A 15,709-nucleotide genomic window follows, 5' to 3' on the forward strand; every position below is an offset into this window, starting at 1 on the left:
GGTGGAACTAAACTAGTAATCCTGTCCTCGCCCCAGCTGGAAATGGTGTGATTATTTCTTGATCCGTGATGCTCGGACCGCGGCAGTCGCAACCCGGGACACGCGACTTCCAATGGCTTGGGTTCAGATTAGGTAATATGAATTTTAGCCAATAAAACAATTCTAAAATGTGATCAAAGGTTGTGTGTGTGTGTCCCCAGTGTGCAGTCGGTCAGTGTGAATTTTCTGGCCAATGAGCGGCGTGCGGGGAATCCCCCGCATTTTGGTTTGCGGAGAAACCTTAAATCCCGAGTCACCGACATCAGCCAGACCCACTACTTATACGGCATATCCCCAGGGTCGCCAGGGTCTTCTCAGGGTCGTCTGGAGTCCCAGAGCGCCCCTGAACATGTGATGGACTTGATCCTTCAGAGAGTGTCTCCATTTGTCCAACCCAGATCCTCCTTCCAGCATCCAACCAAGTGACAATGTCATCCATGAGCATCAGTTCAGACGGACAGTCCATGGGTGCTTCTGTCGTTGACAGGGGGCGAAGTCAAGCGAGGTACTGACCGATCAATTGGTCACTGGTAGCCGTTCCGCAAGCAACCAAGCATCTTTGCTAACATCTGACATTCGTCCGCTGCTAGGTACTGCTGTGGGATCTGCGGCCGCCGATTTGACCGCAAGTACGAATTGTTGATCGCTTCCCACTGCAATTCGACGGACAAGGTGCTAATAGGTGACTTGTGACATAGAGATACCCTTTCGCGGCATTCACAAATCCATGACCAGAGGCGTCGCCCGCCGAAGCCACGACGCAAGGCATGCTTGCCCTGTTCCAGGTTTGTTGCTTCCAGCTTCGCCTTAACCAAAGGTTAACCCGAGAATGAGTCCTGACATAGTACTTGAAATCTAGGGCGAAAATACGATGCGAATGCGAACAACCGTCATGTTCTTCTTGTATAAAACGCAAGGTTCCTTGCACTTACAATGCACAACAACAACCACACCAAGATCAATCGCCATCGAACCCAGAGAGACCCGAAGACGCGGATCAACCGACGACGCAAAACTCTATTCTTACACCTCAGACAATCGATCATTTCGCAACAATTCTACATAATGGCTCCCCCTCACAAGAATATCTAATATTGGAACAACCGCGACAATCTTCTGCTGAAACTCCCCAATTTTCTAATGACGTTTCCCAACACACCCTCTTTCCTTCGATTGAGACACAGGACTATAACGGGTTTTCTTCAAATCTAGAATGGATGTTTGATAACCACGGCCACGATTTACCCATGTCGTCGTTCGATGAGCCCCCCTCAATAGGATATATGGGAATTCCTTTCGCAAACCCGACCGATGCATTGGACTCGCTCAATATCACTTCTGGTGATTCCGGCGTCTCTAATCCCAAAGCAGACAAGGAGAGCTGGATCCGGGGGAACCTTCCGACACCCGAACTTCGCGATGCACCCACGCCGGATGATCCGTGGCCCATGGAACACCGTGCCCGCCATGTGCCGCATATTGTTCTTCCCCAGCTGGGAGAAGCCGCAGGGACTCATCGGACGCTAAGCCATTTCTCGACCTGGGACCTTTCCGCAGAGGTTCATGATGCGTTAAGACAATGTATTGAAATACCCTCTGAGCACAGCCCGTGGAAGTCCATTCTTGTAGAATCTTTCCCCAGTCAACAGACCGTGGACCATTGTATTGACATGTATTTTGTACATTTCCATCAGGCAAGTATAATCATCCTTCGCAATCATCGACTCCACCTAGCTACAGTCTCACGCTCTAACAGTCGCGGTTTTCTAGCAATTTCCTTTGATTCACCGCTCAACCTTTAACCCTAGGGAAAGTCTAATAGTTACCTTGGCTATGGTCACCATTGGTGCATGTTATTCCGATTTAGACGGCAAGGAGGCTTTTTCCAATGCCGTGTCCGAATTGAATCGTCGGTTAATACTGTTCATGGTAAGATATTCAAAATGTACCAGTTCTTGTTTCCAACCCGCCGAAATTCTTCTTGATAGAAAGGCTAACCCCTCAGTCCGAGTACGATCGCCGGTTTGTACGGACAGAATCCCTTCTGACGGCACAGCTTTTGCAGGCATTGCACGGATATGGCAGTGGCAACGAGCGCCTCTTCGAGCTGGGTGAGTCATGTCGAAGCTCAGTGGTTTACCATGCCAAATACATGGGCCTATTTCAAGAGCCAGAACCGCAGCCGCCGGCCTCGGGATCTCTCGAAGATACATGGAAAGAATGGATCCGGCAGGAGAAACGTCGTCGCCTCGGCTGGGCAGTATATGTAAGTGCGCCGAGAATCGAAGCCGATGGTTAATCCTCACCCCTGCCAATTCATTACCGTTATGCCCCCTATCTCCCCGGGCATGGATTCCTACTAACCATCTCCGATTTATAGGAATATGATACCTGTATCTCTCTTTTACAGAATGACCAGCCATTCTTGCATATTGCGGATGCTCGGATGACTCTCCCATGCTGTATGAAATACTGGGATGCCGAATCGGCGTATGCCTGGTCATCTTTGCAATCCATGACTAACGCTCTCCCCGCCAATCCTAAGTTACAACCGATGCTCAATAGCCTTGTGGAGGGCAATCGAGAGGTGGCGGAGTCGCTGAACAATGAACGGCATCGGATCATCGTCCTTTTATCATTGGGCAGAATGATGTGGAGCCTAAAAGATGTCGTCCGGTCACCAATGGGGGATCTCATCGGCAACAAATTAAACGATGTCCGACAACAGATACAGGATGCCACCGACTGGTTCTGGCAACACCCTGTCTTGATGTCGCGTTCCCACCCAAAGACGGAGATCGCACGCTCGGTTCACTCGATGCATATCGTCCACCTGACACATCTCTACGGTGCCGGAACCCTCATGAACTTTTACTTCCCCTACCTTAGGAATTGTTTGCTCCAACGAACAGAAGATGATGGCGCAGCATCGCGAGCTCTTCTGGAGCAGTGGGCTGCCGACAATCCCAGGCTAGCTAGAGATGTCGCGTTCCATTGTGCACAGATTCTGGCTTTAGCGAGACAGTTTCCAGAGAACATGGCGATGGAGCCGTTTCTAGTTTTCCATGCTGGTGTACTTTTGATGTCCATGGGTTTAGTATTGCCCGGGGTACAGAATTGGAAGACTGGGCTGCGGATAGACCATTTGGGCTCCCCGGGCGATCCAACAACAGTGAACATCTCGAGATGGATTAGAGAAGGCGGGGAGGAAGTCGTTGGACTTCATGGAGTACCCGTACTCTGTTGTGAGGAAGGGCTGAAACAAGTCCTTGACGAAACCGCTGAGATTCTGAGACGATTGAGGGTATGGAAACTTACACAAGCTCTTCTCAAGGTTGTCCTCACTATCCGTGATGGACTATGACAAGAATAAAAACCAACATGTTTCCGTTGCCTTGTCAATTTTATCGGGTTTCGACGCCGTAATTCTTCCACGCGTCCCAACATGACCGTTGCGGTCTTGACGTACTCCACCACGCCATATTGTATTGCTTCTAGGGCGCCTGCTTCCTGGATGCCCAACCTCGGGAGGGGGGCTGACAACGCGAATATGAAAGGCGGGCAACATGCGCGCCCGGATTCAACTCGCAGGAAGACATCATTCAAGCTCAGGGATCGCAACCCGGCTTAGGAGACACACTGACCCTGGAAAAAATTGGAGCATAAATATTTGGTTGCCGGGGCGTGTGATGTGGATATTATCATGATCTATTAAAATGCTATCCTGAGCTGTCAACTTTTGGAAGGCGCTTGAAGTCGGCATTCTCTTCCATGGTCCATTGAGGCAAGTGGTAGCCTGGAGGGTGAACACCAAGCTTGAAATCGGTCCGCGTCTTGCTCATTTTTAGTGGCACAGAAACGAGTTCAATAGGCCCCAGGCCCCAGGCAGAACCATCAACAACCTCATAGAATTCCTTCTTCAGGCATACCTCCGTCCTGTCAGCGATGAAAGCATTGTGCGTATATCCCATCCTTGCCTGAGACAAAATCTCATCGTAATGGCGGATCTGTCCGTAGGTTTTGGGATTCCTCCTTTTCAAATGCTCAAGCTGTTCTTCAGTGTAGCGACCGTAGCTGAGGAGCTGCATGTTAGAAGTTACTAACGAGCACTTTACAACATAGGAGCCGCCGAGCTTATTTCGTTGGATAAGAGCATGGAGAACGCCAATTACTCCCGCATGACCGGTCCTATGATAGCGTGTCAGGATCAGCCTCGACAGTCAAGTCGGGGGAATTTAAAAAGCATGAAGTGGTACTAACAAGTAATCGGCATTGGGCCCAGGAAATATCTGCGCCTCGTCAAAGCCATGGAAGCGTCCGATTCCAAGGGCAATCCCGGAAACCTTGAGGGGAGTTAGTTCGTGGTTTAACAGTAGCAGGTAGAGGAAGAGGAGAGTCTGACGCAATCGGCAATCTGAGCCCACCCGGGGCGAGTGGTCCAAGGACCTTTCCACCCATAACAGTTTTCTTGGACGTATATCATCCCCCTGTCACGTTTGGCACAGAGACCAAGAACAGAATCTCGGCCGAATCCTAGATGTTCCATAACGGCTGGCCGATAGCCGTCAATGAAGATATCCGCATCCTTGATCAGTTCCATAAGCTTCAGACACCCTTCGAAGGTTTTGAGGTTGATATCGACGCAGATCTTGCCCGTGCATCCATCAATTAGAGTCATGGGGAATTCGGAAATTGTTTCGGAACCGACTCTGATGACGGTTGCGCCCAAGGCGGCACAAACCTTTCCAATTGTTGGTGCCGCGATTGCCCTCGATAGATCCAAGATCTTGATTCCTGTCAAGGGTCTTTGGTCGTCGGTGTTGACTTCCGGCCATGCCACGGGAGGTTGCGTGTAGTATTCTTCCTTGCTGAGTGTGTAGTACGGCTCGTCCCGGACAGCTTTGCCCTGATTCTTGGGTTAGTTGTTAGTCTTGTACGAAAGGAGGTCCATCTTACATGGGGAAGATTCAGGAATTCCTGTTCTTCGTAGCAAATGGTACCGGGAATTCTGTAGACGTTGCTGCTGCGATTATCCAGGATCTCAGAGCCGTACTTCTTTACTTCGTCAATGTACATCTCAATAATTCCCTTGAAATCCCTGTTTTGCTCGTCATGCTGTGGCAGACCCAGCATCTTGAGCAGTGGTGTTGGGTTCATGCTTCCATGCGTGTGAAACCAACGACCATCCTTTGTTTGATAGATATTGGTGCCCAGCTGCCGATACATTTCCCTTGTCTGGCCATGGTCCCAGCGCTGGATAACTTCGTTTTGGACCTTGCTACTTGCCAGCCATGCGCCGTTATGGCGCAGAAAACAGGCGGCGAGGCCGGCTAGCATCGCATGGTCACTGTCAAGAAATTTGAGGTTAGCGATGGCCACCGCTAAATGGGGAGCATAGGGCAAAACTCACACGTCGACCTCAACTTCCTGTACGATGCCATATCGGGCTTTTCCAATGGCATTGGCAAACAACCCCACGACTCCGATGACGCTAGATTGCGCTTCTGCGCACTTGTATGGGACGGGAAAGAACGGTTGTGTCTCATCTCCGGCAAACTTGACAGTATGGGCTAAATCTTTAACCTCGTCCGGTATGTTCAGGCGTTCGTCGCCAACAATGACGTCGAAGATTCGCTTCGATTCGTTTTGGAGCGTGTACTCAGACATCCTATTCTCGCTGAAGAAAATCAAGGAAATCTGACTAGCGAAGGAAGAGAGGGTGGCAAGAGAAAATGAGCAATGCTTGAGTGTCCAGGCCGACGAAAGCATTGAGCGGATACTTGAACTCGGATATTTTGCTTCGTTTTACGCGTGACATTAAGACGCTGCTTCTGCATATATGCCGGGGTGGTTTTGCGGGTTGTCACTCACCGATGTGAACGGCAGCACTTCTTTTCCCCTTTACCCCACAACTTTCTTCTCGGATGCCATGGTGGATTCTAACTCCCCCGGACCTGACAAGGGTAAAATGATCCCCACTAGGTTAGCGCACGGTCGTGATTCGATTTCGTCTGACCCAACCTCCCGGGATCTCGCCGCGGTGGGGATGCGGAACTCCGTGCGGCAGAAAGCCGATGCCCGAAGAGGCCTACCCCGGACCCTAGACACCTTCCACCTTCCCCAGATTCGGGGGAATGCCAGTTCGGCAGTTTCTTGATTGTGAGGGGTATCACTGTCTGGGGTAGGCGGATCATGAAGTCTATGGATTTCCTAGATATATATCAGCATCTACCTCGCAGCCTAGATGCGAATTCAAATCTAGTGTTCAACACCGCCCCCATACTGCTTGTGAAGTAGCCTTTCGGATTCTTCCTATCTTTGTTTCTGTGTGCCCAGGGAATTTCGGGAAAAGGAACGCCCAAATTATGGGGTTTCTGGAAAACATCGATGCTCGCCTCGTGCTGGCGGCTGTCGCCGCTGTCATCAGCGGCTGGGTGAGCTGGGTGGTCATTGAAGACGTCAGGCTCCGACGGAAGTACCGATTCCCCCCTCTCGTTCCTGGGCTACCCATAGTTGGAAATACATTTCAAATACCGATGGTGGACCAAGGGCCATACCTGCAGAAGCTGGGAGAGAAGTACGGCGAAATGTAAGTGACGACAAGTAACCCAGGATCCCCCGTCAGCTGAGAACGACTCAGAGAGCTAACTGCGATCGATGGATTCTCAAAAGGTTTACGTTGAAATTCGGGCAAACGTACTGGGTTATTCTTAACTCACGACGGGTTGCATATGAGTTGTTGGAAAAGAGAGCGTCAATTTACTCGTCACGGCAAAGCATTCCAATGGCACACGAGATCGTCTCCAGACGAAAGCGCATGGTCCTAATGCCTTATGGTGACCAATGGCGGCAGCAACGAAAGTTGATGCATCAAGTTCTCAACTTAAGCCAGCAGTCCATTTTCAAGCCGTTCCAAGACCTCGAATCCAAAGCCCTGATGTACGAGCTGTTAGTCCAACCGGAGAAATGGTACCTGTCCTTCGGACGATTCTCGAGCTCCGTGATCCTAAGCGTCGTCTTTGGCCGCCGAACGAATCACGGGGATCCGACGTTTTTGAACATCTTTAAAACGCAGGAAGATTTCGTCCCATATACAATGCCCGGCGCATCCATTGTGGATTCGTTTCCCTTCCTTGCAAATATCCCAATCTGGAAGAAGCTCCAACCTTGGAGATGGAAGGGGGATGAGATTTACGATAGAACCTTGAGGTACGTCTTCCTATCCCGACCTAGACTGTTGCCCTCTGTTCCAAGTCTTGGTATTCCCTAACCCTGGGCATTATGAACAATCAACTAATGTTCCTTGGTGCATCTAGTGTTTTCAGAGGACTTCTTGACGAACTTGAAAGGCGTCAAAAGGCCGGCACACAAAAGCCTTGTTTTATGACCGAGCTTCTTGACTCCGAATCTAAGGACAAAAACTTTACAAGGGATGAGATTGCCTTCATCGCGGTCACTCTCTTAGAGGCTGGCAGCGATACTACTCGGAACAGCCTTCTCGAGACCGTTGCAGGAACGGCCATGTACCCCGACTGGATTGAACGAGCACGAGCAGAACTCGACGAAGTTTGCGGTAAGAATGCCGAGCGGCTTCCTACATTTGACGACATTGACAGGTTGCCGATGATCCGGGCCTCTGTCAAGGAAACCGTACGCTGGAGGTATGTTTTTAATCCGAGTCACTTGAACTTTGCTCAAAAAAGGGGTAGATTTTGTTTTGGTTCAACTATATCTAACTTGTCACTTCTGCATGTAGGCCAACAAACACGCAGACGGGTGTTCCCCATGCGTTGACAAAAGATGACGAGTTTGAGGGCTACAAGCTTCCTGCCGGCACGGTGGTGACCTGGAATCACTGGGCAATTTCTCACAGCTCGGGCGAATACGACCAGCCAGAACGGTTTTATCCCGACCGGTTTTTAGATGATGATCTTGACAAAGTCGGAAAAGGTCATCTAGGATTTGGAGCCGGTAAGCACTTTGTTGCGATTGCTGCCACTAGACTTTCATCTGTTTGTTCCTGCAACTAATCTCGCCGGAATACCTGCCTAGGTCGGCGGGTGTGTGTCGGTCTGAATGTTGCGGCGGGCAACCTCTTCATCGCCATTGCACGGATGGTATATTGTTTCGACATCGAACAGGATCCGTCACACCCAGTGACTGTTGACAAACCGTTCCCGCTCACGGCTGTGGTTGAACCGTACAAGGTTATCTTCAAACCGCGAAGTGAGGCACACAGGCGGCTGATCATGAGGGAATGCCACGAGGCTGCAGATATTGACATCAAGGCTTGAGCAAGGTGTTTCCACGCCGGTTTCTACTCTCAGAACGATGGGCCAGCTCTGGTTATCTTTATCCAATGGAAAATTCACATGTCTGATTGGAACATTCGAGAACTAGTTTTGTATGTGCAACGTGAATGCTCGTTTCGTATGTGAAAGAGTAACCCCCTGACCGATCCACGACTAAGGTGTTCGCACACCGTAGGATACTAAACCATCTCCTGGAAAAATTTGGGCGCGGAATTCCTGAAGCACTTATTCCTAAGCATTCCCCCGCTTGGTGAGAGTATACAAAAACTCAAGACTTAGAAGCCTGACGAGGAAATAATAACATCGAAATTTATCGAGAACAGCATCTCCATCTTGGTCTAGAGTTGTAGAATCCCTGAGACATGCAAAGTCCACGGGCAGGAAGTCTAGGTTATTTACAGCGAAAAATTACTACCATACAGGCCCTGATACCGAATTCAAAGCAAGAATTAGACTCCGGTGCTCTATAGACAGTCTTTTCCGCCGAAATCTTCCGTGCCGTGAATATTTGTCCCTGGGATTCTCGGCGAAGGTCTCAGAATCGAGTGAATTCATAGTGATTCCCGAGGTAAGTATTAGAAACCGTCTCATTGTGTCGCGGAATTACATTGGTTACATTGCTGGTGTAGTCCACATCAAGGAAATGGCTACCTGGAGGTGAGGACAAAATCAGAGTGGTGGTATCCACCCGATCACCCAACATCTCAGGAGAGAAAGTCCAGGGCTGGACTCGGCGGCCTGCGATGCAACCTCGTTTGTTGACCAATCTCCCATCTTTGTGGGGTATGGGGTAGGTGGCATCTGCAGCTGTAAGTTGCGGAGAGTTGCTTGAGTGGCTGCGGTGGCAAATGGTGGACGAAACAAGTAAGCGCCTCGGGCATCCGTGTGCCGCAGTCGACCCCGAGCACTCCAACAGAAGCGCGCCCCGCAGTCTACTGCAAAGCAATGATTCTGGTCCTTTCGGGAGCGACTGGTCGACGCTATTCTTAACTTGGCCGCCGGTTTTTCCGAATGCAGTTTATGGATGAGGACCACCCTCTCTGCACAGCGATCCGATATGACCGTTCACTAGGATTACGATGTAAAGATATCATCAGCCAATGACTTTTTCTTTTTCTCTCTCCCATGGTCTCCCATAATACATGCTGGAGTAGACTTGCTACAAGTCCCATCGCTAACCGAGGAGCCCAACTTTCATCATTGAACTTTCTTCGATTCCTCTTCTGCGGACCTGGTTGGCCCAACGGTCAATAAGACCTACGACTATAACCATGAGCTCTTCCGCGCAAGACCAGCCTGCCCAGCTGTCTCTCTTGGGGAAAGTTGCCCTTGTCAGCGGATCTTCGTCAGGGCTTGGTGCTGCCATCGCACGAGAACTTGCTCGTCGGGGAGCTCATGTTGTTTTACACTATCCATTTCCCTCCGAGGAGGCTCTTGCGAGGGCCGTCCTGGAGTCTCTACCGGGAAATTCTCGATCAATTCTTGTCGAAGCCGATCTCTCCACCCCCGAAGGTGGTAAGAACCTCGCGGACGCAGCATCTTCGGAGTTTGGAAGAGTCGATTTCCTTATCAACAATGCCGGAATCAGTGCTCTGGACAAAATTTCCGAGGCATCCGACGAGGATATCCTTCGGACCTGGGATATGATAGTGAATGTAAACGGCCGAGGAACGATGCTTCTCACACGTGCCGTTCTCCCTCTCCTGCCCCCCACGGGAGGCCGCATCATCAACATTGGGAGCACTACTTCACGCGATCCGGATCCCGATCTGACCATCTATGCTGGGACAAAGGGCATGATCGAAGGTTTCACTCGGTGCTGGGCTCGATTTTTTCCTCGCAAATACGGATGCACGGTGAATACCGTCGCCCCTGGACCAATAGCAACGGAGAAAATGCTTTCCTTACCGGCCGAGTTCCTCAACGCTGTGCAAGAGAGATGCGCGGACATCCCGGTAGCGGCGCGGATGGGAGAACCGGCAGACGTTGCTTGGACTGTGGCAATGCTCTGTGAGGAGAGATCTCAGTGGCTGAATGGATTGTACATTCCAGTTGCTGGAGGGGGACTTTTGACATAGGGGTAGCCATGTTAGGATATCGCGTTTGGGTTAGTTTGTAGTTCGGAGGACCTGTCTACTTTAGAAGCTGGAGCGTCCAGGTATGAATGGATTTTGAATCATGTAGCTAGTTAGTTGGAAAGCCACCTTCATTCCCCTTGATACGCCAGTTGCAGTGTGTTCTTCCCCTAGTATCTTCGGTCTATGGCGAAGACATATATAATCCGAGATTTGTGTAGTCCCATCTCTCTGTGCTCAGGGGGCATGAAAAAATCTAAGGACACATTCCGGCAGTCTTTCACTTCCTTTCGAGACTGTGCGTTTGTACTGTACACGTAAGATCGGAAACGGGATGAACGCCGGCATCTCTAGGACGAATCGAACTAAATTGTGGTACATGTTGCTCCGCTTTTCTCTGCTTGGTCCGTCCTTCGGTTCCTTCGGGGTTCGGTGTGGAGAGCGTCGTCGACAGAATCGAGCTCCGCACGGGTCCCAGACGAAAAGAAGGCATTGTATTGAAACAAAAATACCAATCGATAAATAGTCGTTCATTACTTCGTGCTGTCTGTTCAATAGAATCATTCACGGACTGGCATCTTCCTGGCCTCGACTCAAACCCGTATTATTCCCCCAAGTGTGAATAGAACCTACAACATTTGATAGCCACGATGTCGGACGCTATGAAATGTTGCACTCTCGGGAAAAAGGCAGATGGTAAGATACGATTACTGCAATTTGGCCTATTGCTAGACCACATCGGCCACTGGCCCGGACTAATGTCTTTGTCCCTAGATGGATACGTCCCAAAAGGAAAGACCATCAAGATTGGCGGATTGAATGTTTACGAAAGCAATCCATCGTCAAACTCAGCCGCGACATCACCTAGAAGAGTTCTTCTGATCCTCCCGGACGGGTTTGGGTTAGCAAAGCACAACTTTGTGCTCGCGGACGCATTCGCAGCAAAGGGATGGAGGGCGATCATCCCAGACTACTATGAAGGTTTTTAATACTCTTCCGGGGGTTTTCACTACTCCTCGTTGGGGCAATGACCGTGATTCTGATTGATTTGGCCCATTAGGAACCCCTCTTCCTATCCAACATATGAGACGAAATGACCCGGATCTTTCAGAGGAAGATAAGGAAATTCTTCGAAATATTGATTTGGACAAGTGGCTGGCGAGCCATCCTCATGACCACGTTGAAACGCTTCTCCAGGAATTGACTGAGAGCTTGTTACGTGAAGAAGAAAGTGGGAACATGGCCTTGAATGTTGCGGGCTATTGCTTCGGGGGAAAACATGCCTTGCGAATGGCGAGCTGGAAAGCCGTGAGCTCCGTGGCTTCGTTTCACCCAGTAAGACTCGAATGACCTACACTCAATGTCTTCTTGATGTCGTACTTGACTAACTCAAGCAAGATGTACGTTGAGGCCGAGGACGTGCAGGGCCTCTCGTCTCCGACATTCATCGGCCTCGCCGAATTGGACGAAATGACCCCCCCTACCATCAAGGAGGATTTGGAACGTTGGACCGGGAGTACACTTGGATCAAAGCCAAGGGTGAGTATAAAGGTGTATCCGGGGGTAGACCACGGTTTTGCTGCAAGGCCGGATTCTGCGAATCCAGTGATCTTGGCGCAGTATACGAAGGCCTTTGATGACTCTGTCGAGTTCTTTCTGTCCAGCAGGAAATAGGAGATATCAAAATTGGCCAGTGGCTGCCCGAGATTGAACATGTGAAGCCGAGATAGCCAACATTGCATTGGAATAAACGATTCTCATAAACGTGCGGGCCGTGAGCTTTCGAGCTGGAAGCGTCCTCATTAAACGTTTTACGTTTGGGAGTCAGGACAAATTTCTCCACCAGACGCGAGGTAGATAATAGATATGCCTTGAGACTCGGATGCGCCTGTGTACTTGACCACGTATGAGTAACCGTTCGCAAAAACCAACAGCCACTACTGGAACTGATTTTTTTTAGAGAAACGTCCGGTGGAGTCTGGACTAGATGTCCTCGCCGAAAGATGTGTCCAACGCAAACAGAGGTATCGGCCTCACGCCGACATATTACAAGTGATCCGCGAACAGCTTACAATATACTTGGGTTTAATAGCGATGGCTGGTACGGGGGTGAGGCAATGGGACAGTAGAGCCTTCTCGTGCGTGGAAACGGCGTTGACTCTGCAATGAATAGCTACGATGAAAATAAAACATCGGCCTACGATCGCGAGGAAGCTGAGGTGCCCTGAAAAGAAAGAAAAAAAAAGAAAATTCTGCTTAAAACTAATCCGCTGATGTTGGCCACGATACTAAGTAATACGATTACGTCAAGGAGCGGTCCTGGCTGCGTTGCCGGTGATCAAGCACAAATGAGATAGCGACAAATTGAACAAGCAGCTACTTCATCAAAATATCAACAAAGGTACATGACCTCAAGAATCTGTGGCACGCATTCAGGGGCCCAGTATATATCTCTCTCATTCACACTTTGGTTCGAAAGCGGCTCATATCGGTCTTCCAATTCTCCATGAGACCCTTGTTTGGTGCCAATCTCTCCTCAGGGTCATCGCTCTTCAGGCCCGCAAAGAACCAGTCTTCCTGTGCCGCGGTATCGGGGTTGGAATCGTGAAGGCGCTGCTTATTAGCCGCCGACATCGGATTCACGAAAAGCTGGTACACGCGTCGTCGCTCATGCGAATAGCGATCGAAGAGTGATTCTGGTTGACCCTGATTCAAAACGAGGTCGAGGGTTTGGGCCAACGCATCGGCATCAAGGATACCAGTGTTGAGGCCGAGGCCTCCCATGGGCTTCATAGAACAGCAGGTTAGCATTGTCGCAACGAGCAGCGGCAACGATGGCAACGATGTTACTTACGTTATTGATATGTGCAGAGTCACCGGCTAGCAAGGTTCTTCCCCTTCGCCAAACTGGGCACAAGAGTTGATGCATCTTGTAGGGCCTGAACCGAACTACTTCAAAATGCTGGTCCCTGGGGCCGTCGAGGTGCCTTCTAACCAAGCTTCGAATGAAATCCATGTCTTCCAGCTGTTCGTCGGGAATCGTCGTGTCAGTGACGGCCATCGAGTAGCGCCAAAGACCGGGCACACCAGGTTTGATAGGCTCCAGTGGTGTTATGGCCGCCCAATACCTCTGGTCGACGATATTGCAGCAGGGAATCTCGGGGAGCTCGGCGATGGTCCGGGAGATGTCGGTGGATACCAACCTATCCGGCCAAGTATAGCCGCATAGTTTGAGACCAAGCCCTCTTCTAACTTCGGACTGGCTTCCGTCGGCACCGACAAGGTAGCTGCCGCTGAAGACCTTTTTGTTGCCCTGTTGGTCTTCTGCGGTCACGGTCACGCCATCAGGTCCTTCCTCGGAGGAGATGAAACGGTGGCCAAGGTGAAGGTCGACAAGGCTGGCCGCACCAAATTTCTCAACCTTTTTGGCGGCAATTCTGACCAACCGAGCCTGTGGAAGCAGGAGCATATAGGACCCGATATCTGGTTCTCCACTTGTTTGTGCTCCGATGTGTGAAGAGGCAACGATGTCCCCCCATACCTGCCCGCCAGCACCATCATCACGAGCCAGCTTCCGGAAGCACAAGCCCGACGCAGCCAACCCCTGCTCTTTGGCCTCTTCATACAATCCCGCTTCATGGAGAACACCTTGCGAAGGGCCAAAGAACCCCACCGCCCGTGGTTCGTCGGAGAAAGTAACTAAAGCTTCGATGACAATGCTCGGGATCCCTTTGCGTGCGAGAAGAAGGCTGAGGACGGCGCCTACCGGCCCGAATCCGACAATAATCACGGGCTTGATGGTCACGGACATTGTCGATTGTGCAGCGGAATCTGAAGTGTTCAAAATATCGTAAATATAAAAAGAAGGCGCAATGAAGAATGAGGCTATGGAATTTAGAAGACCAGCGACGGAGATGTTGATCGCGCTCGTTTGCTTTTTTAAGCATTCTGATTTTCAACTCCTCTTTCCTTCCATCAGACGATCACGGAGACTAGCGAGAGTGTAACCACGATGGACATTTACTGCAGGAAATAAGCTTCACGGCTCCCCGAGCCGAGACCATCTGGTATCCGATGGCCCCTCTCCTTGCTTCGGCAGCACCTTCGATTTTCACGGGCGTCAGCTGCGTGACAGTCTGAAAATTGGGTGAAGTTCCCGACAACCCGGACGAGCAACCTGTCACCCCTGTCACCCCTTTCGCCCCGTCCTCCCCGCCCCCCGGAAAAGTGGATGGTCTCGGAGTTCCGTGTGGAAAGCGGGGAAAGAGTGGATCGCGGGCATGTCTGGGCTAGCGCGGGTATCAGATCACCTGGTGTCAGGTGTTGCCGGTACTGGAATCGGCCAGCCAAGCAGAATGGAGTCTTGGAAAGTGACAAAGGGGGCGTCCCAAGAAGAGACGTCTGTTCGAGTGATGCACTTCTCCCGAATCGTCATTGATGTATCCCAGGCCCTTGCGCTGCTTACCCCTATTTGCCAACTGCTTGATGTGCCGTTAAGGCCCACCTCAAGTCCTCGACGTATCTATCCACTCGCTCTCATCTTTGCCGTTTCATGACTTCGCCCGAAACAGCCCTGCTAAGCCGTAGCGGAGAGTTCCTCGGCGGCTGTTTTCCTTGCCTAAGCACTATCGAGATGGAGCCCGCAGACACCACCAGTAAGGGCGCTGTCATGCCCCTTAAGTCTCGTACCACTGATGGAATAAGGCGGATACGGTTGGCTTGCAACACCTGTCGGTGAGGATTGTCTGTCTCCCTTGTGCGATTTCCACGAGTGAAGCTGGGGCTAATGGTTAATTCACATTACTGCTATGCCAGCCGCAAGAAGATAAAATGCTCGGGAGACCGGCCGACTTGCACCAATTGTCGGCGGACCGCACTGCCCTGCCACTACAAGCCATCGGCCGGCGAGACTATTAGCGTCAGTCCACCCGCAGGGCGCACCTTCCAACGACCCTTTATTGCCCATGACCCCTTTACTAAATTGCGTGTGTTTCGGTCGAAACTTTTGTACCTATTCTTGAATTGCTTCGCCTAGAGAGCGTTGTGCTTACTTTCCCAGTCGTTGCAGATATTACAGAGAATCAGCACATTAGAGAACCGTCTGGTCAGGTTGGGTGGGGACAGCCCGGAGCCAAGGTTTGCTTTCCTCTTCCGACGGCTTCGACCCTAGTTGCAAGCTCATTAACGGTGAATAGGCCATCGGAGGAACAACATTCGTCACCCCCGCCCAGTCTCATCGCGCGAGACAGTTCAGAAGCATCGACGGCTGCGGGAGCGGTCGAG

General features: G+C 50.8%; 3 protein-coding genes and 2 pseudogenes across 3 annotated transcripts; 3 read left to right on the forward strand and 2 right to left on the reverse strand.

The window, feature by feature from the left end:
- Positions 1-3,758: 3,758 nt before the first annotated feature.
- Positions 3,759-5,706, reverse strand: SAPIO_CDS9499 (uncharacterized protein; the record flags this gene model as incomplete). The annotated part of the gene is made up of 5 exons (XM_016790877.1): positions 3,759-4,227; positions 4,300-4,453; positions 4,534-4,945; positions 4,996-5,386; positions 5,450-5,706. 5 exons carry the CDS (start codon positions 5,704-5,706, stop codon positions 3,759-3,761), a joined length of 1,683 nt encoding a protein of 560 aa, XP_016639387.1.
- A 698-nt stretch (positions 5,707-6,404) lies between these two features.
- SAPIO_CDS9500 (uncharacterized protein) lies at positions 6,405-8,333 on the forward strand (the record flags this gene model as incomplete). The annotated part of the gene is made up of 5 exons (XM_016790878.1): positions 6,405-6,628; positions 6,847-7,248; positions 7,356-7,700; positions 7,796-8,010; positions 8,092-8,333. The coding sequence occupies 5 exons, from the start codon at positions 6,405-6,407 to the stop codon at positions 8,331-8,333; spliced, it is 1,428 nt and encodes a 475-aa protein (XP_016639388.1).
- A 1,289-nt stretch (positions 8,334-9,622) lies between these two features.
- On the forward strand, positions 9,623-10,429 carry SAPIO_CDS9501 (annotated as a pseudogene; the record flags this gene model as incomplete).
- A 1,395-nt stretch (positions 10,430-11,824) lies between these two features.
- Positions 11,825-12,100, forward strand: SAPIO_CDS9502 (annotated as a pseudogene; the record flags this gene model as incomplete).
- A 786-nt stretch (positions 12,101-12,886) lies between these two features.
- SAPIO_CDS9503 (uncharacterized protein) lies at positions 12,887-14,237 on the reverse strand (the record flags this gene model as incomplete). Its single annotated transcript, XM_016790879.1, has 2 exons — positions 12,887-13,213; positions 13,281-14,237. 2 exons carry the CDS (start codon positions 14,235-14,237, stop codon positions 12,887-12,889), a joined length of 1,284 nt encoding a protein of 427 aa, XP_016639389.1.
- Positions 14,238-15,709: the final 1,472 nt, after the last annotated feature.

This window comes from Scedosporium apiospermum (assembly GCF_000732125.1).
Source record: "Scedosporium apiospermum strain IHEM 14462 chromosome Unknown SEQ_SAPIO_0143, whole genome shotgun sequence".
Taxonomy (NCBI): Eukaryota; Fungi; Ascomycota; class Sordariomycetes; order Microascales; family Microascaceae; genus Scedosporium; species Scedosporium apiospermum.